The following is a 22,222-nucleotide window of genomic DNA, read 5'->3' as shown; positions in this document are numbered from 1 at the left end:
TGCCAGGTACCTTCGCGGCCTCACTGTAGCTTGCGTATTATTCTCGTATTGTCCACTATATCCCACACGGACTTGGACTTTGCCCAGAGAGCCCAACACGGAAGTTCCCGACCAGGAGCCCCGAGATGGTGAGATAGCGGACCGTGTTGATAGTACTGCAACGATAGCCATGAATCATGCCTCTTCGAGGCGTGAAGAAGAATTGGACAAATGCGTGCTGACTCGAGGGACCTTGGAGACTATTCAAAGTCTCCCAGGATTCCGGGTCCCACGCAGCTCCTCTGGGATCCTCTTCTCTGCTCGAACCGCGGGTCGGATGGACAACATTTTCCCGCACAGGGAATAGATCTGGACCGGTTCCTTGGAAGGAGTCGGGCTTGGTTCCTAGGCAAGTTTAGCATTATCTACTAGGCTCCAGTTATATTGTCTTCGCTGACGGATAGAATCCACTTCTTACGCTACTGTAGGAACGGCCTTCGACGGATTCCACGGGCCTCTCTGAGCCTTTTGCTGGCTCGTGGGCTGGACTGTTGGCCCACCGTTTATCAGTCTCCAACTGGATGCAGCATCAACGCACGTGTGCACCGGCCGCAATCTTGGTATTTTGGTTGCTTTTGCGCTACGCTCATCGTCTCCAGAGATCGACAGGCGGGAAAAGACAGGCATTGCCGCGCTGGAGAGGGCTAGTCTACCATGAATCCATGATGCTCACTGCCACGGGCCCATCTTGTGCTGCCACGTTCGCCGGCGATTATTTGAACCAATGGATTGACACAAGATCCACGAGGTCGAGTCGTCAACCTTCCCTAAACGGCAAATGAAGACAACGTTTGGTTGAGCAGCCAAACTAGCGAATCCTTGGGTTCTTCCCCAGGATTGGCATCAAGGCAGCTGGTACGGAGAGGGGATTCTTTTCCCAGCCAGTGGGGAACCAACGAGTCAACCTCGTTAATATGATGCTGATAGCCTATCAGTTGATAACGCAATGACACAAACTGACCCTCCTTATGTTCTCATATTGAGTGATAGTGGACACTGTGTTCAGTTGAAACTTGGAACTGCTTGGGTCAGCACCCCGCAAAGTGGTCTTATTAGCGCCATCTTGATCTTTGAACCTGCATGAGTCTTCAGGAAATGTGGACGGAAATGTGTCCCAGGACCATGGAGACAGATGGCGCGTTTCCTCTTGAGACCGATGCAGGATTTTGCCTCAGGCTGAGCCTATCTCTGATTCAGTCGGACGGACTTCGACCGAGCATTATCAATAGAATCACCACCGCCCCTCTCACTCTGCCTCTGATAACCTCTCTGGGCCCTGAAGTTGAACTCTATACAGGATACGCAAAGCGGGAAATAACGCGGCGACCCCGCCAGTCTGCATGCGCACCGCTGGGTTTGGCAGTGGAAGATTCTTCGAAGGCCGCTATGCGAAGCCTATTTGTATTCTTATTCAATAGTTGCATCTCCGGTCGCACTGATTGTCGTCGCTGTCTAACGTGAATGGGCCAGAGCGCCGAGGGTGGAGAGGACAGGGGGAAATGGAGATGAAGTCTTATTGGAGACCGCAGAATAGCATAGCTTGTTTCAGATTGTCGAGCTTGTTAACTTAAATTGTCGCTCGCTTCGACTGCCGAGCTGGACTGGATACGCCATACGGTCGCATTCACGAGTCATCGTCTCTCCACACTGAGAGTTTATTGTCTCGGCTCTATCGCCTTCATTTGCACAAATTTATGAAATACGAATGCACTGTGGCAAACGAAATCATCATGGTTATTGGTGAGTCGCTATGAGGGATTACGTATTACCGAGAGAAACTTAGAGCTTGATCTCCATCGCATCACCGGTACGGTCGGTCCTTGCCGCTGGCGTGCCTGTGATTTTGCCTCTTTTCCCTGCAACTCTCTTAGTCTTTGCCGGCCTGAGTCCTTGGATGATCACAATCATGATTGACCTTCCTCCCTCTTCGAGGAGGAGGCTGGAGACCGGAGTCAAGGAATTACGGAGTAAGGAACAGGCTCGACTTCAAGTTGCCATAATCGCATGACTGAACCGTGAACGTGAAGGCCCGCAGCTTTTGGTCCCTCAGGTCTAGCCTCACGGTCGGCTCCAGGGTAACATCCGGTGCTCTATTTCTAGAACACTACTCCGTACGGCGTATGCGATGTAGTTAGCTGGAGTCGCTGCTACCATCAAACGACATGTTTTGCTGATTTCTCGGCAATTGTATCTTCGTATATTTGCCATCGCCCCGTGGCATCCTTTCGATCTAAACGGCGCGCGTAACCCACCCACCGTGTTGTTGGGTCTTCACCATCCCACTCTTGAAGATGTGAAACTGCCAGACGGAACGGCTGCGACATTTGATTCGCCATGTAAGCGGCGTGTCCGAGAACCCGCCGACGTCGTTCGACAAGGTACACTTGTTTAGTCCTGTCAACTTGCACGAGGGCCCTGTCTCGAACCAGAATGCAAGGAAGGGTCCCATCCGCTGGCGGGTCTGACGCTGGCGGTGCCCACTCTGGAAAAGACGACACTGCTGACTGGACGGTGGACGAGGCCCATCCCGCCTGGCCGTCATATTGCTTCGCTCGAGCCTCGCGTATCACTGGCTTCAAAGGGACCTCGTGGACGATGGCCCAATCACCAACAACAAAACAGCCAACAAGGTAAGAGTCTGTAAGAGGGACACTGTAATTTGGATTCTCGTATGCCTTCCTTTGTCGGGCTGCCCTCCGTCGAGAATTTGCCTCTGGTGGGGTTTCCTTCACATTCGACCTGTCATCCACTTGTCGGGGAGACAGACGGGAACTCGAAAATCAGACGATGGCAGTTATGCAAGGAAAGCATGACGGCGGCGATCATCGCATCACAGGCTGAGTGCCTGGCGTCCAGAATACGCTATCTGCAGGGCGGCGGGCGGCATTTCCTTAGTCTTACTCTGTTGCCCAAGACCGTGGGGTCTGTTTGCCTATCAGCATTCGATAGTCGTTGATGCCGTCAGATACACGCAATCACCCTTCGGTTGAAAGTCCCTCATCTTATCATTTCCTGCTTTGTCCTCTCGGCAGTATGCCTGGCGATTCTCAGCGAGAGATATAATCTGATACCACTGACTGGTGCCGTGCCACTGAGTCATTGACGAAGAATCCGACCCGTCACATTGATTGCAGGAGTCTGTGCGACAACGGTTTTTCCCTCTCTCGGCATTGTCGCCGTGAATGCTAAGAAATGACGGTGAGTCTTGAGGCGAGATGCGCCTCGAGTTTGCTTCCATGCTTTCTTCTCCGACCGAAGATCCATCGCCATTCGCCAATAGCCCACTCATCGCCCGTACGATTCATATTTGCATGCGACTGGAGGCGTCGATTGCTTCGAGAAGGCCTCACTGTCCCATCGCGGTAATTAGATAACTCTAGTTAATATACCTGCTACGTTGCTAGAAGGCACGGAACCGCACCATTTCCTTCTGGAAGCCTTCTGGCCTGGCGTTTAATCAAAGAGGTGGATAACTTCAACGGCCGAGGGGAACAAGAGGAGGGCTATTCCAAGGTCCAGCCGTTATTAATTTACGGAGGCGTAGGGCCGAGCCGACGAGATGACGAGGCGAAAGTACTCAGATTGTTGCCTCTGCGCAAGGACTTTGAGCGTCTCCATGTCATCTCCGCGAACCCTCACGTCAAAAAGTACCTTATCCTTTGAAAGGAACAAATAGTCGCGAAAGTGGGCCCGAGATATCTTTAGAGTAGCGAATGGGACAATGTAGAGCTCAACACTTAACTTGATTAGTCCGATTTCTCCACTATTATGGAGGGCGACGTTTCTCGAGTTGGCAGGAGTTGGCTGGACCTTCATCTCAACACTGGACCTCATGATGGAGTTTGAATACTGCCGTGTCTGCTCTCCTTGCCCTTTGCACTAGCAAATGAGAATGAACGTGCACCATGAATGTCGGTGTAAGAGTCAAATGCAGCATCCACGGTAACTGGCTCGGAGTTGTCAACCATTCATGTCGAGACTTAATAATCCGTGTGCGACGAAAGCCTGGTCGTTAACTTTCGGGAACGCATCATTGAACCTTGGTCAAACCAACCAACCCGCTGGGCTTGTGGCGACTACGTAGCCAGAATATAAGATGCGTTGTCATCCACGGTTATGGGTCTGAGATCTGATTGACAGCTCCGGTTATCCGAACCCCTTGCGTGAACCTTGGGGTTGTATACTGAGCTGTCACCTGGTTTGAGAGTTGGCTGTCGGTGATGAAGGTTCTCGACAAATAAAGTTATGTGCTGCTGATCATTGCATTTGAAGGATTCGATATGGGTCTGATTATTGCCGTGATGGAGACTGATACGTAGTGATTGCATTATCGTTATCACGGCTTGAATATGGAGGGGCGCGATAAGACACCAAAACGCAACCACCGAGCACCATTGTTTTGCATTTTCTTCTGTCGAAGATAGAATCTTGAGCGGTGACTGTGCCTGTTCGATAGTAGATTTCTTAGTGCACCATCCGCCCCCGGTAGACTATAGGCAAAACGAGCAGGCTGTCGAAAATGTTGGTCACCGAAGCCCGGAGTAAGGTCTGGGTTATTGCCATTACCAGTGGGATCAAGGCAAGGTTCTTTGACACTGAAGTATCCGAGACAGTTTAGACAAAGACACGGAACCTTGAGCAAGCCGTAAGCAAGTCCGGAATGTGTCTTATTGGGCAAGAGGCGAAAGGGAATCGACCAAAATAACTCGAACCCAGGCGTGGATGCTGCGTAACGGCAGGTTTCCCTGTCGACCGGGATTGCAGTCAGCGGCGCGTTTTTGAGCAACCTTGCCATAGGCTTGTAGCCGTTACCTCCGATTTTAGCAGTCGGTGGTGATGACAACCTGCGATTTGACCATGACTAGACTATACATTGGGTCGGTTGTGTGGGTTCGATGTTCCGACGAGAGCCTTGGCTGCTGCAAGGCTGCAAGGCTGCGCGCTCTCCGCATTTGTTCCTGCAGTAGGCCGCAAGGAACAAACTGACCGGTCTAGACAACGTTGAACAGGTCCAACCCAAACCTGGCAATATGTGACTTGGTGGCGAGATGCTGAGTGGCTCGGTTTCAATCACCGAAGCATGTGTTGGATTGCTACAGGAACTCTGTTTGAGTTGTCGGTAGCATTGATTGCTGTCTCATTCACAGGCGTATGGTTATTTGTCAGGTTGGGATTACTTCCGGCCTGAAACAATATTTCTATGCAAGGCGTGAACTCACGCAGCGTACCTGGCATATGACAAGCAAACTACAGCGTCCATGAAGCCACAAGGCCCAGGCAGTCGGCATCGAGAATGCTACCCGTGGAGCCAATTGCGGGAGCATCATATGAAAGCAAGTGCATCGAAACTGCAGGTATTCGATATCGCTACAAGGATTTATGCATCTTAATGCACTGTGATGGGTGGTCTGAAGGACAAGCCCACCATGCCACAATCCGTGGGCCATCGAAACGGTTTCGACTGGCAATCCTGGGTCTTGGCTCGCCAGCGTCATATCCAAACCCCCAATCAATAATAGCCGTTGATATAGCTAGGTAGTATCATGTCGAATGGTTATTACTCCGGTCGGTCGGCCAGCCTTTCCTTTGTCCTCCATTGCAGTAGTGAAGGAAAGTCCACGGCGACAGCAAAGGTGGCACTGACCAAGGGTCGGGGTGGCACCAATCCTCGTTTGGCAGGTCTCAAGCACGGGGAATTGATTCTGATCGACCTTGCCGTGTGTTTTGTTCACAGTCACAGACTCAGAGACCCTCCTGCTGCTCTGACAGTGCCTCTGCTCAGCTGCTGATCTTCCTCAAAATGAAGGCGACGGCTCGAGCGCAATCAAAACGATGGAGACGGAAGCTCATAGGCCCAGTTGAGACCGCAATTCTTTCTTTAAACAAATTGGGCATGGGGTGCATCCCCCAAGTGGCTGGACGGGATGCGCACGCAGTGGGGCCGAGGACGAGGACGACGAGGCAGGCGAGTCAATCCTTCTTTCTCGCACCGCAGCCAACTTTTTCGGTTCAAACCAGACTGCCACAATCCCATCAGGGCCGGACCGCCATTGGCCGAAGGTGGCCGGTCGCTTCTCCGCTCGCGTTCAAAAGAAGAAACAAAGGCGTTCCACATCAATTTCCAGCAGGCTGCTGATTCGCTGGATAGCTGGTGCACGTCGTTGATAAGCCAGAGGATGGAACTAGGCCGAGTTCCCGCAGTCTAGGGGACGAGGCATCACCTGTCGAGGCCTCTGGAGAGATGCGATTGCTCGATGAGCGTTCGTCAGTTGGCGCGGGCAAGTCCGTGGAGGGTGCAGCAGCAGCGGTGGTGAGGCAGGCTGAGTTGCAGGCTGGAGGGAGGGAGAGCGCGCAACGTGACTGGCGGGGGAGCAGACAGCAATTAATCAAATTGTGATCTATTTTAGGCAGGAGCGAAAATCATTGGGTGTACCAGTCGACCACGTCTCGGAATTGCGACGAGGAACTGCCAGTGGCAATGTTCTCAGCCAGACAGCAACACAGCGCAGTCTGATAATTAAGAGCTGAGACACAGGACCACTGCAGGCAGCGAATTCATTGGAAACCTTGATCTCTCGCCGGATGCTGCTGGTGGGCAGTGGCGGGCAGGCTCACTCACAGTCTCACGACTGAGGGTGAGCATCAAGATTCAAGACCAACACCAACAGTCCAACACCAAGCACAACTCTCCATTGGGATAGATCGCTCTCCGCATTCACCGATCCTGTAACCGGACCGCAGGAATTGGGTCCGCGACAATGGACGATGGATTTTGAGGCCACCATTGGAAATGGGGCTTGGGGCCACTCCCACTCCCACTCGTGCTGCGACCCCACCGACTTACGCTTTTTGGCATTCCCCGGCTGGTGTTGCTAGTGGGCCAACACCCTGCTCGCCATCGCCCACGCCATTCGCTAACTTGGGTAGGAGCACAACATCCGGCGGCCTTGACCACGCTGCTTGCTCTGTGCTCTTCCTTGCCCGGTGACAGACAGTCCCACCACCGTCTTCGCCGACGCTGAACGGCGATCCTGGGAGGCCTGCCAGTTGGAACTGCAGCTGGAGTGTGATGGGCTTCAAAATTTCGACATGCCAGCGAGATTAAGTATCGACTATCAGTTGTGCTATCATGAGCCGTTGGGCTCTCGAAGAATCGGATATTACTAGTTCAGAGTAGTGGTGATATGACACCACCTGGGTGGAATCGTCAGATAATTCGCTGGCTGATTATTTCTCAATCCGAGAATAAATAAATTAAATGCAAATATTTAATTATTATTATTTTCTGGGATTATTCCCAGCCTAAAAGTACGGCTCCAGTCCGGCCAATTCGTAGCACAGGCAGATCACACTCTTTTATCCACCAGCCCGTCCATCATCCTCCACCATCCTTCCATTCCGTCCTGCTGTTCCCATATCGGCCCTGTCTCTCATTTCCCACCCCGCGACTTCATCTTCTCTTCCTATCCTTATTTCAATTTGTCCTTTCCTTTCCCTTTTTAGACTTCTCTCGCTCCCTCGTCTTTCGTTACTTTTCCTTTTTCTCTCTGTGACCTTCCTGCTTCCTCTTGCTTTCTCTTGCGACTATTGCCTGTCTTCCGGTTCCTGCCTGAGTGCTCGTCATACTATACTATACGTCTGGCTTGCTCTTATCCAGGTTCCTGTCCTTCCTTCATAGACCTTGCGACACGCCGGCTGAGAAAGACGAGATCTTTTCCGAAGCACGGAACTGCGACTTCTCAACTCGCTACTGTACTCAAGTGTTACTGCTGCCTTGAGGTCGTTCTGATACTCCCGCCTCTCTCATCATTCCTTCATTGAGAACGAGAGCAATCCGACGACGTTCTTTCCAACAATCACCCTGGCCGATATACTTCGCCAATAATATACTCCACCACCTTATATTATATCTATATTTAATAATACCTGGTCGAGAGCCGGCACTTGTCTGCTCCTTCCTATACTTCGCCTTCACACGATGTGAGTATTTTCGATTCTCATCTATACCGGTCAACACTGACGAACTATAGAATCAAATTCTAGCAACAATGGACGGATATACAATGCCTCCCAACGGACAGCCACAATTCGCATACTACCCTGCCGAGTCACAACCGAGACAACAATACGCCGGCCATCCCTCTGAAATGCAATACTATGGCCAGGTTTCGCCGTTCCCACATGCTCAGCAACAGCCTCCACAGCAGCACTGTGTGCCCGAGCAGCAGCCCATCTACTCTGCTCCTGCAGTCCTGAACATGCATCAAATGGCCACCACAAACGCCTTCCGCGGCGCCATGAACATGACTACCATCGCTTCCCCACAGCCATCAAACTTCAAGTCATCTCTCGCTGTGCAAGGCTCGCCTGCTTTGATGCCCATCGACACTAGGTTCGTCGGCAACGAATACTACGCATTCCCCTCAACACCACCGCTTTCGGCCGCTGGCAGCTCTGTGAGCAGCCCGCCTTCTTCCAATGGTAACCTCCACACCCCCATCGATAGCTTCTTCACCTTGGAGAAGGTAGAGGGTGTGAAGGAGGGATGCGAGGGTGAAGTCCACACTGAGATCTTAGCAAACGTTGACTGGCAACGCTCGGCTTCGCCTGCCATGACTCCAGGTAAGCTTTTACAATTGCGGTCTTGAGAAGACAAGAGACCGGTAGAGAAAGGCGGATGGAAAGCTAACAGCTCTTTAGTATTCATCCACAACCCTTCCATATCTAGTCATGGCTCGGAACTGCTATCTGCTAACAGCTCTTGCCCGTCCCTTTCTCCATCGCCTTCTCCCGTCTCCTCTATGTTTGGACAGTCCCAATCACCGCTCCAGCTTGAGCACTCCACTTCTTTCTGTGACCCTCGGGAACTTACCGTGGAGTCGGCACACAGCGCGCCTACTGAGCTGCCACCCCTACCTTCTCTGTCTTGCGATGACGAGGAGCCCAAGGTGGTTCTCGGTAGCGAGGCTGTCACTCTGCCGGTCCATGAGAACCCCGCTCCTTCTTTCACATCCTCTAACGAGGACCCGCTTAATAGCCTGCCAACGTTCGACAGTTTCTCTGACCTCGACTCAGATGACGAGTTTGTGAACCGCCTGGTTGACTTCCACCCCAGCGGAAGCACCTTCTACCTTGGTGGCAAGAGGCAGCGCCTTGGAACCTACTCCCTGGATGAGGACGAGTTCCTCAGCGAGCACGGCCTGGAGGATAATGAGGAGTTGGAAGTGTCTCTTTCTGGTCTCCCAGCCATTCCCACCGAAACTGGTGAGACTTCAGAAGAGATGGCATCCAAGAAGCGCTGCAACCGCAAGTCGCTCAAGAAGGCCTCGACTGAAGACGACACCGATGCCTTTGTTGGTATGCAGGCTCAGATGCCTGTCAACGACAATGCGATTGAGCCTATGCCCACGCACGACCATGCAGACTGCCAGACCCGCCAGCACTCTGTCGTGAGCTCTTCGGGCTCTGAGACTGCCTCTGCACCTGTCTCTGTCAACCGCCGTGGCCGCAAGCAGTCGTTGACCGAGGACCCTTCCAAGACCTTTGTCTGCACCCTTTGCTCCCGCCGTTTCCGCCGCCAGGAGCACCTCAAGCGCCACTACCGTTCTCTCCACACGCAGGACAAGCCATTCGAGTGCGGTGAATGTGGGAAGAAGTTCTCCCGTAGCGACAACCTCGCGCAACACGCCAGAACTCACGCTGCCACATCCGTCGTTATGGGTGTTATTGATAACAGCAATGGTGCCCAAGCGTACGAAGAGCGGGATCCGTCGACGATGGGTCCTGTTCTGTACGAAAATGCCGCCAAGTCGACTACCAGTGACTCGGATGATGGCGAGACACCGTCTGGCGATCGACGCTCGTTGAAGAAGCGCAAGCGAGAGGAGAGCAATGCGTGATCCGGTATCGCCCCAGGCTATCACGAACGCTATGCGACAAGAGTTTTTTTTTTTTCCATATACATTCATCATACAACATTCCTGCATTTACACCAGCTTCGACTTCTGCACTGGTTGGTTTGACTTGGATTCGGCGTTAGAACGGCATTTATCGTTTTTTTTTTATTCATCTGCAAGGTTACGGTTCGCATCAACAATTCCCGAGGTCACCGGAAAAAAGAGAAATCATCGGAAACAAGAGGTGTTTTTTGGGACGCCCGTGTTTTGGGGATTATAGAAGGGGCGCAACAACTCGGTTGGAACAAAATCATAGAGGGCGTCGCATGGCTGAGAGTTTTTTGACCACTTTTTCAGCCAAGGCTTATAACGGGCTGTATCATCATTTTCTTTTTTCCTCTCTTTGATCTCCAACCACCAGCTTTTGCTGCTTCTTGTATTTGAATTTTGCTTTTGCTTTTTCTTTTTCCTTTTTTTTTCTTTTCTGATTCCCTTCATTTCATTCACCCTGCCATTCAGTGTTATTATTTTGATGTAATATGCCCATTTTTGTGCCACTGTGTCACTCTTGTGCTGGTCACATGTATAATCTATTTATTCCTGTTCTCCCTATCGTTACTCATACCCATATCTGCAATACTGTTTTATATCACTTGTATTTTTGGCCACTTTGGCTGCATTTCCCGTGTGCATAATACTTGCGTTTGCGCTGTCCGTTGGCGGTCTAGCTAGTCATAATTTGAGATGTTGCTGAAGCATATTGTCCGTTGTACTCGAAACGAGGATGTAATCTCGTACTGTAGATGACTGCGATTTAGTGTAGGTAGAAGGCAGTGCGGGTGTGGCCGCAGTCAGCCAACCACACTTGCAACACCGAAGCTTCACCACTCCCGAATAACCCAGACCAACCCAAGTCTTGAAAGTAACAACAATCCAACAAACAAACGAACCCGGTAAAGGGAAAGGACTCATATATTGATCACGATACTCAATACTCCTCGCGGGGCTCAACCCCTCTCCGCCAAATCTCGACCTATCTGAGGGGCAACCAGCCAGGAGAGGAAGAAAAAGAAAAATCCCATCCACCACCTAAACAAACCAACATCACTCGATCATCTCACAAAATGCCACCACCAACACAAACACCAAAACCATCATCCTCCCAACAATCCAAAAGCCTCAACGTAATCGCCCTGATCTCGGGCGGGAAGGACTCCCTCTACTCAATCCTGCACTGCATCCGCAATGGCCATAAAGTCGTCGCTTTGGCAAATCTCCACCCGCCACCACTCCCCAGCAGCAGCAATGATCCCACGCATACAGAAACACACACACAAACAGGGGAAGACGATATCGACAGCTTCATGTACCAAACGATCGGATGGAACGTGATCCCGCTCTACGAAGCAGCACTTGGCATCCCGCTGTATCGCGCGCCGATTGTCGGCGGCGCCGTTGATGCGGGGAGGGTTTATGGTGATTCGACTTCCACTTCTGCTTCTACCTCGAATCCTGCTAGTGGCACTATTGGGCCGGAGGAGGACGAAACGGAGTCACTTATCCCGCTCTTGAACAAAGTCAAAGCCGCGCACCCGGAGGCGAATGCGGTTTGCGCGGGCGCGATCTTGTCTACGTACCAACGGACCAGGATCGAGGATGTTGCAGGGCGACTGGGGCTGACGCCGCTGGCTTGGTTGTGGATGTATCCATTTCTACCGGCGCCCTTGGAGCGGGGGGTATCTGGGGAAGGGGATGAGGCGGGGTTGCTGGCTGATATGGCGGCGGTGGGTTGTTCGGCGCGGATAGTTAAAGTTGCGTCGGGGGCGCTGGATGAGGGGTTTTTGTGGGGAAATGTTGCGGATCGGAGTGGCGGGTTGAGGAGGAGGATTGTGAAGGGGGTGAGGAGGTTTGCTGTCGATTTGGATGAGGATATTCGGGGTGCCGTTTTGGGGGAGGGCGGGGAGTATGAGACGCTTGCGGTTGATGGGCCAGATTTTCTGTGGAAGGGGAGAATTGAGGTTGGTGAGGTGGGAAGGGAGGTCAGGGTTGGTGAAGGGGGTGTTGGGTATTTGAGGTTGGAGGGGGCAAGGGTTGTGGATAAGGGTGGTGGTGATGGTGATGGGGTTAGGCCTGGGGATGTGAGGAGGCCGACGATTCTGGATGAGGAGTTTGCTGGTGCGTTGGATAGGCTGTGGACTGGGGATGGGTATGAGAGCGATGAGGGCGTGGCTTCGAGGGCCATGGTGAAAGGCTCATGGACCTTTACGGAGCCAATTCAGTCTGTGAGTGGGGGTATCTGGACAGTGTCCAACATTACGGCGCCTGAGGCTGGTCCTGGCGCTGCTGAGCAGATGGAAGCAATTGTGAAGAAGATTAAAGCCGTTCTGGATACCAGAGTCCAAGATGATGCCAACCCTCGAACAACGGCTGATATCGTTTTCACTACGGTTTTGCTTCGCTCAATGGCTGATTTCTCCTCGATGAACGGTATCTACGTCTCTCTATTCAAGAAACCAAACCCTCCAGCAAGAGCAACGGTGGCTTGTGGTGATAGTCTGCCCGAGGGGGCAAACGTGATGGTTTCGATGGCCGTCGATCTAGGCCCGAGGGCTCAACGCAGTGGTTTACATGTCCAATCGCGATCTTACTGGGCCCCGGCCAATATCGGGCCCTATTCGCAAGCCATGTCTGTGCCTCAACAGGGTACGGAAAGGGTGGTATACATTGCAGGACAGATCCCTCTAGAGCCAGCCTCTATGGAGTTGGCTGAAAGCTTTTCGGCAGAACCATCCTGGGCTGAGACGTATAGTCTACGAGCTGTCCTGTCACTGCAACACATGTGGCGGATAGGCGCAACGATGGAGGTCGGTTGGTGGTTGGGAGCAGTTGCTTTCTTCACTGGGACAGGCCACATCAAGGCGAGGGCTCAGCTTGCATGGAAACTTTGGCAGGATTCGCATGACCCAGAGGACCGGGAATCGGACGAGGAGGAGTCAACACTAGACGTCTGGGACATTAAGTATGGGCGCAGAGGACACGAGCAGTCCAGACCCATTGCGCGGCCCCGGATTCCCAACTTTGAAATTGTGGAGGCGGAGGATTTCAAGGACCGAGTACCAGCCTTTTTCGCGGTCCAGGTCCACGAACTCCCGAAAAACAGCGATATTGAATGGCAGGGACTCGGCTACCGCTGTGAGGGGGTGAGACTAACCAGGACAGAAACAGAGTTTGGGCGCACGGTTGAAGCCACAACAACCGAAAACCAAAGATATTCGTGCATCGAGATTGATAGCGGCGCGGACCTCCAAACGCAGATACAGCGTGTATCGGAGGTATACGCAGCGCAAGCCCAGTCGGGAGCGTTCCACTGCGTTATCTACAGCAGCCAACCTCTATCCCAAGACTGCTGCCAAGGACAAGTAATCCCGTGCAAGTCGGTCTGGGGCGCAGATGGGCGCGAACTGGCCGCAGGTGTGATTATACAAAACCAGACGTGATGGCCACCCAAAGCCGCCATGCCGCGTAAAGTGGGAGAGGGATGATGGCGATACTGATGGCGTAAGATTCGAGAAAAGCCCCGAACATGGGTGCTGCAAGACGGTTATCCATCCACTCGTGGGCGAGTACCTGATTGGACGATAACCGTGGACTAAGCGTGCCCAGCAGCGCAGTCGCCAGTTATCGTGGGCGGGCGACTGTTAGCATTTCCACCGGCCTGGACACTCTGAGACGTCGTACGTGTCGCCCGGCCGATTGGACTGGCGCAGTCGCAGGGCTTTGTCCTCTGGGCTGGGAGAGGCTAAGGCCGCTGTTGGGAAAGCGTTGGGGCGGACGGCGTAAACAGAAGATTAGACGAGAGGCAAAAACAAACGAGAGCACGGTCGATAACAATTATTTTTTGTACTCCATAGACTGAACGGTGATGTTGGTGCAGGAACTGCAGGCATGTGATGGGCCTGAAAAAGAAGGCCGCCATCCGCCTGATAACAACTTCCACTTCGCAACGCCATCTCTCTTCCAGTTCCATCTCTTCCTCCTCAGTTCCTTTACACCTGTCTCCCCACTGATCTCCCATGTCTCTTCCTCCCGTCAGGTATGCTGATCTGTCGCCCGCCGTCTTGACCGACCCCGCTGGTTTAATTACTGACCGTCTGGGGCTTAGTGGCCTTTGCTCCCTCACACGACCCAGATTTCCACTCCCGATCATGACGTCCCGCGCGTTATAAACACAGCCCGATCTTTGATATCCATGGGGCCATGGTCCCCTCGACAAGCCAGGAGGACGAGGGGCCGTCTCCGAACATGATCTTACCCGACGTGGATGTTGCTGCGCCTGACGATCTCCGATCACTGTCGCGATCACCTCACCCATATCGCAACGGCTCCTTCCACCACCGCACGCGAACGTCCAGTGACAGCGGTACCGAGGCCGACGATGAAAGCACAGGCTTATTAAAAGGGCTGCCAGCGCCGCCCCTTCGATCACGAAGGGGTGCACGGCCAAACGGTGATCATGACTTGTGGCTGCCAGGATTGCAACGCTGGCCGTCCATGGCCCGGTCGACTTCGCGGAGCTCGCGACGGAGCTCTATTGGTGACAACGAGGCCGAATTAGCGGAGATGAGGAATAAAATGAAGAAGAAAAAACACATTGAGGTTATTCGGAGGACATTCGAGGCTGCCTTGCTACTCTCCGTGGGCGGCGTGGTTTTGGGGCAGCAGAGCGTAAGATCGCTCGCGTGGGCTTGGAAGAAAGGTACGATGAGCCATTTCTTCAAACCTTGTTGTTACCATCGCTAATTCGTGGTTTGTATTGGCCAGAACTCATCACTTATTCCCTTACTGTCGTCGGTGTCTACGCGATATACCCTCTAAACCGGCATGGACGTCTACGACTCTCAAGGTTCTTGTCCTTCGATATCCCACATAGCTTCGACCCAGCTCCGCTTTTATACCCCATCCTCATTCCCGTTTACGTTTCCTTGTCGTTATCGGACCATAAACCGTCGTTGATACTGCCGAACATACTTCTAGCTCTCGCCTCAATCCCCCCTGCAGCCATTCCTATGCATGACCTAGTGCATGGGCAAAGTGTGATGCACTGGCTCCTCACCTTACTCCCGCTCCTTGCCTCAGAGCAACTGTCCTGGGGCAGCATTCACCCGTCACCTCTTTCTCTCCGTGGTTTCGATCCTGAAGCTTTGACTCTTGTTTTTCCTTTGCACCAAGCATTGATACCCACTCTAGATTTCCTTTTGTCTACCAGCATTCTTCCAGCGGAACTTCAGCTTCTGACGACTGCTCTTATTAATTTGTTTTTGTTCGCCACTTCCCCACAAGCGGAAATTCTCAAAGCGCTGCTATGGCTAGGCAGCCTGTGTATTTTTATCTCGTGCCGCCAAGTCCTTCACTGGGAGGTCGCTCTAGCCAGGATACCGAGTTGGAAATTTCGACGGTCTCCCAGCGCCTCTAATTCGCCCAAAAATATTTTGAATCTGCTGGATCACAGGATCTGCCAGAAGCTGAGTCGAGCTGGTTCCTCTGAAGACGCTCTGTCAGATAGCGACTCTCCCGATAGCCATGTGACATCTGCCTCGCGCCGGACACCATACGACCATCGGGAAAAGTCCTCACCGGAGAGTCCCACAGAAAATGGTGCAGCGGAGGACCCAACCCAACGACAGGCATCCCCCAGTTTCGAAGAGGCCTTACGCTCAGCAAAAGCCAGGACTACTCCAAGAGGCCGACGGAAGAGATCATTGGCGCCAGACCTGACGTCCTTTTTATCATTGACTGTTCCGCAGGTTCAGGTTCGCAAATGGATCTATGGTCTTTACGTTTACCTAGCAGTTCTAGCTATTATCCTGGGACCCGTGCGGAAGTACGTAGGGGAAAGGGCGTTACAGGGAGAAGAGCCTTTTGGATGGGCACTGGGTTACTTGCTTGGGAACATTTCCTGGTTCAGGTTTTGGGTTATCACCTCGAGCCTGGAGGACTGGATACCCATCCCTTCTCGGTTGGATAGCAGCTTATCGAGCGCGTTCAGTCATCTTGGACGGGCAGAACATCTCCGCCACGGCACTTTTGGAGAGGCCAATACTCGTCTAATGATGACTGCTTATTGCTTGGCTGTTCTTGTGACCGGCATTGCAGTGGTCATCCGGCTGGGCTCATTTGCAGAGGTTGACACCAGACGCAAAGTATTCCATGGAACAATGGTGTTGATGTTCCTACCAACAATATACGTTGACCCAGGATTCTGCGCCCTTGCTTTGGCTTTGGTGTTGGCTATATTCCTGCTCCTGGACCTCTTCCGGGCTTCGCAGCTTCCGCCTATATCACGACCCTTGACGAATTTTCTTGAGCCATATGTGGATGGCCGAGACTACCGAGGCCCGGTCATCGTTTCACACATATTTCTCCTCATAGGGAGCGCCATTCCCCTTTGGCTAGCCCTGGCCGACGTTTCCCGAGCCGGAGAGTACCCATGGAAGTCGTGGGATGTTCAAGGTCGAGATGTGAGCATGCTCAGCGGAGTCATCTGTGTTGGCCTAGGAGACGCAGCTGCTTCGCTCGTTGGGCGCCGCTTTGGCCGACATAAATGGTTCTGGGGCGGGGGCAAATCCGTTGAGGGTAGTGTAGCCTTCGTAATCGCGGTAACTGCGGGCTCAATCTTTGCACAAACCTGGCTTGTGCTTGGGCAATGGCCAGTAAGCGGACAGGAAGGACCGAAGCACTTCTCCTGGTCATCGGCCATGATCAAGGCAGTTTTGGCGGCCGGCGGAGCTAGTGCGACTGAAGCAGTACTGACTGGGTGTAATGACAATGTGGTCGTCCCCATCGTGCTGTGGCTGCTGGTGCGAGGACTGGGATTTTGAATGCTAGATGATGACGAGATCTAGAGTACAGTATTTACAGACATACGGTTCGTCTCCGGTATGCATGTAAACAGACATTCATGGGTCTGGAACATTTAAGGAATCACGATATATCTATTATAGCCGTCTAATCGGCCAATATCAATGAATTTATTGAATACCCCCTTCATCTTTTCAAGCACTGCAGACACATAGCCTCAACTACACCTGATGTATGTCATTGTCGTCAGCTTCATGCGCACTCAGCCCAATTTTCCTCGCTACAAAGTACGTCGGCACCACAGCGAGCCCCCATAGACCGAAATTGACTCCCAAGGCAGCGATGAGCTAGATTTAGTGTTAGAAAGGCTCATTTAATATGGTTAAAACCCTTACCGGCGCAGAAGTGGAACTAATCCCAGCAGCCACAGCACCACCAGCAGCTTCAACCGCCCGAACAGTCGAAGTCAGCCGAATAATTTCAGCTGGGCCTCTGGCTACATATCCCGCCAGCCAGTAGCCGTAGTTATACGCCAGAGCACTGCAATTTGTTCATCTCATAATCAGCAATTGTCTCCCAAGGCATTATAAGGAAGGAAGGAGGGAATGAAACAAGAAGAAAGAACATACAAATTAACCTGCATCAAAATATAAAACGCCCACCCCCTCCCAAACCCGTTATCAACCCAATCTAGAGCCGGGGTATGATTCTCGTAGCTATGCTGCACGACGGCACCCCAAATCCACGTGCCCCCGAACAGAGCCATTATGAATATGTACGAGAACCGGGCGCGCTGGTTCAGAGTGAACCGCTGCCAGTCGAGAAAGCTGCCGAAGAAGAAATTGGCGGTGATTTGCGCCAGGGCGGATATTAGGGATGCCAGGGCACGCGCACGCACGCTGAAGTAAAGGGTTAGGTAAGAGCTAGCGTAGGAAAGGAGGAAGGTTGCGTAGAAGAAGAAGGGGAGCCTTGGATTTGTATTATGTCAGTGTTGGCTGGCTTCCAATGGAGGGTAGAGAGAGCTGTTTTACTCACATAAGGAGGAAGTCTTTGCGGACGAGGACCTTGAGAATTTCCTTGATCTCGCGGACTGTGCTGACCCTCTCTGCTGTTTTGACTTTCTGTCCATCGGCACGTTGGACTTTCTCCGGGGGCGATAGGAACAGTGCGACAAGGGGAGCGACGCATTCTGCTTCATTAGTATGTTGTATAGCTGCCCATAGATCAACACTTGACTTACGCAGAGCTACAAACACAATATAAGTTCTCCAGTCAAGCTTCCCAGTTGACTTTCCAGAGTAGTCTAGCAGCCTGTTAGAGGGATTCGGGATTCAGGATTGTGAATGTCAAAAACTAACTGAATGCGAGATTGATAATGCCACCGACGATAGAACCGCCCTTAGAATCCGTTAGCTTGTGCAAACTTAAGGCAATATTCACATACATTTCGATATGCTAGCCAATATGCCAGATATCGTCCTCGCTGGGAGTCAATCGGGTCTGTCATTGTGAGTACCACCACCGCAACCTGGAAATCCAGTAAAACTTACACCCGATCATGATAGCCCCTTCCGCAGCCCAGAAAACGCCAGCCGTGATACCACAAGCCGTGGCACCCAGGTAGACAAACCATTCGTTTCCGTATCGATTGTTCGTATATAGTGAAGCGGCGTATACACAATACCCCGTTGTCCCAAAGATCAAGGCGTTTTTCAGACCTACGCAATTGGCAACCACGCTCCCAAGGGCACATGTTAGAACCATGGTGGCGCCGAGGACGGAGTTTGCAGCCCTAGATTCGCATCAGTCGACGCCCCGACAGCGATGGTTTTGCGTAGGGAACGTACATGACAAGGTATGGTGACTGCTGCCCACCGGCGCCAGTCGATTGCATTGCATTGTAGAGGCCTGGCGCGAGGAAAGCGCAGAATCCTACCACGGTCGCTTGGAAGAAGACGCGGCGGTAGAAGACTCCCTTTTCGGGGATTTTGTCGACATCCTGGACGTCTGCCGCTGCTTCAACTGAAAGGTCGGCGGTGCCCATTTCAATATCACCGAGTACCTAGTCGTGTTCGGATACACTGAATACCAGAAATTCTGGTCAAATCACTAGAAAATATTTTTGGGGATTTCGGGGATGTTCCAAGAAGCTATATCTTTTGATATTTGGAGAATATCATGATTCATGAAAGCTCCAATTCCCGTCATGTTATTGGACCCGGGGCACATCGCAAGCACGATATTGCAGCGTTGACCCGCAAACTGTGGACCGATAGACTATTTCCCTCCGATTTGGAGTATCAACGTGCAAGTATACACCAGGATTGGTAGAGCCCTTGGTGTTGCGATCCCGACGGGCATGACGTGCTTGGAGGTTGAAAATTTGGCAGGCCTAATTTGATATCGGCTCTTCAATTAACGGCGTACCTCCGAGGTATATTTCCTACCCTGGAAAGCTTCCTGGTCAATGCAGGGCCCATATTGCGCTTCGACTGGGGTTCGATATGTTCCATTCTCCTGGGTCCCTTGACTTGGAGAATGGAGAGTGATTTCAAATCTCCACCACCGGAGCAAATTCCGAAGGAGTCCAGACCGTATATTTTGGTGGTCCAAGATCATAATTGTCTGACGAACTGCTATAAATACCCCCAGCATGTTCGGAAAGATTGGAATGTATACCTCATCCTAAGAAGACAATATTAGAAAATGGCACCCATAACTTTCCCATCGGAAAACACCATCACCGACGCAAATAAAACTACGGAGCCAAAAACGGGATCCAATGAAGGGAGTTTAATGGTGCCTTCATTCGAGCCCTTTGAATTTAAAGGACAATCAGACACCAAAGACTTGGGCCTCACCTGGAGTGCACCCTTCCCGCTTGCCATCAACGTTACCAACACCAAAACCATTCACCAGGCCGTATCCTTCATCCGAAATGTCACGGAGAGCGGCCAGCTGCGGGGTCTTATAAAAGAGCATGGTGGTGCCATCCTTATTCGCGGCCTCCCCCTCAAAACTCCTCACGACTACAGCAAAGTCGCCCATGCATTCGGGCTAAAGCCTCATACCGAAGTTGGGAGACCACCGCTACGGACAGTGTTGGCGCCTAATGTGAAAACAGCAAATGAGGGACCACCAGAGCTTCCCATTTGGCCTCATAATGAGTACGGATGGTCCACTATCAACCCTGCGTGGTTGACGTTCAGCGCGCTCAAGGTCCCTGAGCAAGGCGGTGCAACGCCGATTACATCCTCGATTTACATTGCCAAACGGCTTTCGGAGCTTGCTCCCGCATTTTTGGCAGATCTGCGTCGGCTAGGAGCCAAGTACACGTATCGATATACGTCGAAGCAGCTGGTATCTAATACTGGAAACAGCGTCCGCGGAGCTTATGGGCAGCATGTCAGCGACGATGATGAAGTGGAGACTTTCCGGCTGAAGATCGAGGCCGAGGTGAAGCGTCATAGTGAGCACTTTGAATGGCATGAGGATGGGAGCTTGAGCGTCACTCATGTTGTGCCTGGTGATTACTACCCATTCCATTTCCAATCTATAATGAATGACCATGGCCATTAACCTGGTTATAGCGATTCGTATTCACAAACCTACAGGCGCCGCGGTTTTCTTTGGAAATATAACTTCTGCTTGGGGTCGTAGTAGATACCACGGCGCCACGAGGCATCCATTCTTTGGGGACGACGGATCATATCATCCGCCACCGCAGTTTGGAGATGGGACTCCGATGAAGGTAGAAGATCTTGACACGTTGCTGGATATTGCGGAGAAAAGTGCTATTATGATCCGATGGGAACAGGGTGATTTGGTTATACTCGATGTACGTGGACCCTTACTAGCAGAAGAGTGATGTGGCCCCTAACTCCAGAGCGCTGACACAACTATTCTAACGGCAGAATTACGCGGTTCAACATTCCCGACAGCCTTGGATTGGTGAGCGGCAGGTTCTTGCGGCCTTGTGGGATGATGGTGGACGAGTTGGCGATTTTCCTGAGGGGCTTGAGCTCCTGAGGTATGCTCCAAGAGTGCCAGTTGCAGGGCCAGGGGCGGATTAGGATTAGTTAACTCGATGACCTGCGGAATGCGCAAAACTGGATAAAAGGTGCCCACGCATCCTGGACGGAGTGCCCGATAGGACGAACAAAGAGAGCCTTGGGGTCAGGCTTATCATGCGGCAAAGTACTGTGGCCTGCACCCTAAATTTACCAAGTCAGGGATATGCAGGTGACTTGGGGAAACTACTGCTAATTTTTGACTCAGGAGAGTCAACTAGGAGGAACCATGGTTGACCCTGGGATGCGTAAGCCCCGTCCTTGTCGCCAAATCGCAAATTTGTCCTTGAAGAAAGAACGCTGGCTAGGAACCGAACCGTATACGGTTGTCGATCGCACCAGGGAGCGTTAGCAGTGGAGGCGGCCATCGCATCCTTTTCTGCGTCCCGAGTCCTGACTTGCTGCTCAACCGTGGAACGGAGCGTCGTCCCCATCGAGCCCACTAGCTTATCAGTTTAGATGGGCGACCACTGACAAGACGAGCGGAGGGCTGTGCTTTTGGATGGTGCTGGGCTCGCGCGCTTGTTGAGTCATTTGAGGGGGTGTGTTTCGGCAGCTGCACCGCGATTGGAGGGGATGGGCTGGGGTGTATATTGAGTGCAGAGACTCGGAAAGCCAGACGTGGCCATGATGGGGTCCTGGATCTCCTTTCCGTGTTGGTGAGGTGGGATTGAGTCACAGTGGAATGCAATTGCGATTGCGCGAACAAGACCCGATCATGGGTGGACTGTGGAGTGTGGAGTCATGTGATTGTGGGTCATCATGGTTGACGACTCTTATCTAATCGATAGCGTGATGGCGATGTCTTGGGCGCAATAGTCGGGAGTCTCTTCGCCCTGTCCAGTCTGTTATTGCTTGCTTCATCTCCTGTTCAATCTGACGCTCTCCTGCACCTCTCTTCCACCTCATCTTTCTTCAAGTTACCCCATGTCTACCCCTGTGGCAAGCGATCTGCTGGCAGTGCTCCCGGGTTCCTCAGCCTAACTGCCGCCCTTCTGACCGCCTTTCTGATCATCGCCTTGTCGCCCGTTATCGCAGGTCACGCTCCTCGCTTCTTGCCAGGCGACGACATCGTCTCCCCAGCTTTGTCTGCGTCCTCCTGCTTCATCCTCCGTCCCTTCTATCTTTTCTCTTCGATTTAGCACTCTATACCATCCCCTGCAGCTTCTGATCTCCATCCCTCTCACGTTGCCACTTCTATTTCTCCGATCTACTTCATCTTATCAGCTACGCCTCTCATTCCTCAGCTGGTCTGAACTTCTGAAATAACCTTCTGCCACCCCATCGTTTTCCTTGGTTTACTCATACCACCCACGACCTTGGAGTTTATCCTGCCCTGCAGCTCCCACAGTTCCGCTT

General features: G+C 52.2%; 8 protein-coding genes across 8 annotated transcripts; 4 read left to right on the top strand and 4 right to left on the bottom strand.

Annotated features, from left to right (window-relative positions):
- Nucleotides 1-2,192: 2,192 nt before the first annotated feature.
- On the bottom strand, nt 2,193-2,375 carry APUU_21496S (uncharacterized protein; the record flags this gene model as incomplete). Its single annotated transcript, XM_041700254.1, has 1 exon — nt 2,193-2,375. The coding sequence occupies one exon, from the start codon at nt 2,373-2,375 to the stop codon at nt 2,193-2,195; it is 183 nt and encodes a 60-aa protein (XP_041553258.1).
- Nucleotides 2,376-2,974: 599 nt separating this feature from the next.
- On the bottom strand, nt 2,975-3,328 carry APUU_21495S (uncharacterized protein; the record flags this gene model as incomplete). The annotated part of the gene is made up of 1 exon (XM_041700253.1): nt 2,975-3,328. One exon carries the CDS (start codon nt 3,326-3,328, stop codon nt 2,975-2,977), a length of 354 nt encoding a protein of 117 aa, XP_041553257.1.
- Nucleotides 3,329-3,564: 236 nt separating this feature from the next.
- Nucleotides 3,565-3,873, bottom strand: APUU_21494S (uncharacterized protein; the record flags this gene model as incomplete). The annotated part of the gene is made up of 1 exon (XM_041700252.1): nt 3,565-3,873. One exon carries the CDS (start codon nt 3,871-3,873, stop codon nt 3,565-3,567), a length of 309 nt encoding a protein of 102 aa, XP_041553256.1.
- Nucleotides 3,874-8,087: 4,214 nt separating this feature from the next.
- sebA (putative C2H2 transcription factor (Seb1)) lies at nt 8,088-9,938 on the top strand (the record flags this gene model as incomplete). The annotated part of the gene is made up of 2 exons (XM_041700250.1): nt 8,088-8,661; nt 8,740-9,938. 2 exons carry the CDS (start codon nt 8,088-8,090, stop codon nt 9,936-9,938), a joined length of 1,773 nt encoding a protein of 590 aa, XP_041553255.1.
- A 1,121-nt stretch (nt 9,939-11,059) lies between these two features.
- APUU_21492A (diphthine--ammonia ligase family protein) lies at nt 11,060-13,432 on the top strand (the record flags this gene model as incomplete). The annotated part of the gene is made up of 1 exon (XM_041700249.1): nt 11,060-13,432. The coding sequence occupies one exon, from the start codon at nt 11,060-11,062 to the stop codon at nt 13,430-13,432; it is 2,373 nt and encodes a 790-aa protein (XP_041553254.1).
- A 760-nt stretch (nt 13,433-14,192) lies between these two features.
- On the top strand, nt 14,193-16,813 carry APUU_21491A (putative phosphatidate cytidylyltransferase; the record flags this gene model as incomplete). The annotated part of the gene is made up of 2 exons (XM_041700248.1): nt 14,193-14,691; nt 14,757-16,813. The coding sequence occupies 2 exons, from the start codon at nt 14,193-14,195 to the stop codon at nt 16,811-16,813; spliced, it is 2,556 nt and encodes an 851-aa protein (XP_041553253.1).
- A 201-nt stretch (nt 16,814-17,014) lies between these two features.
- Nucleotides 17,015-18,837, bottom strand: APUU_21490S (uncharacterized protein; the record flags this gene model as incomplete). Its single annotated transcript, XM_041700247.1, has 9 exons — nt 17,015-17,140; nt 17,189-17,333; nt 17,423-17,761; nt 17,829-17,982; nt 18,034-18,096; nt 18,152-18,191; nt 18,238-18,293; nt 18,344-18,585; nt 18,641-18,837. The coding sequence occupies 9 exons, from the start codon at nt 18,835-18,837 to the stop codon at nt 17,015-17,017; spliced, it is 1,362 nt and encodes a 453-aa protein (XP_041553252.1).
- Nucleotides 18,838-19,499: 662 nt separating this feature from the next.
- On the top strand, nt 19,500-20,866 carry APUU_21489A (uncharacterized protein; the record flags this gene model as incomplete). Its single annotated transcript, XM_041700246.1, has 3 exons — nt 19,500-20,319; nt 20,384-20,631; nt 20,708-20,866. The coding sequence occupies 3 exons, from the start codon at nt 19,500-19,502 to the stop codon at nt 20,864-20,866; spliced, it is 1,227 nt and encodes a 408-aa protein (XP_041553251.1).
- Nucleotides 20,867-22,222: the final 1,356 nt, after the last annotated feature.

The sequence above is a fragment of the Aspergillus puulaauensis genome, chromosome 2, assembly GCF_016861865.1.
Source record: "Aspergillus puulaauensis MK2 DNA, chromosome 2, nearly complete sequence".
NCBI classification, from domain to species: domain Eukaryota; kingdom Fungi; phylum Ascomycota; class Eurotiomycetes; order Eurotiales; family Aspergillaceae; genus Aspergillus; species Aspergillus puulaauensis.
This window is presented reverse-complemented; position numbering and strand designations above follow the sequence as displayed.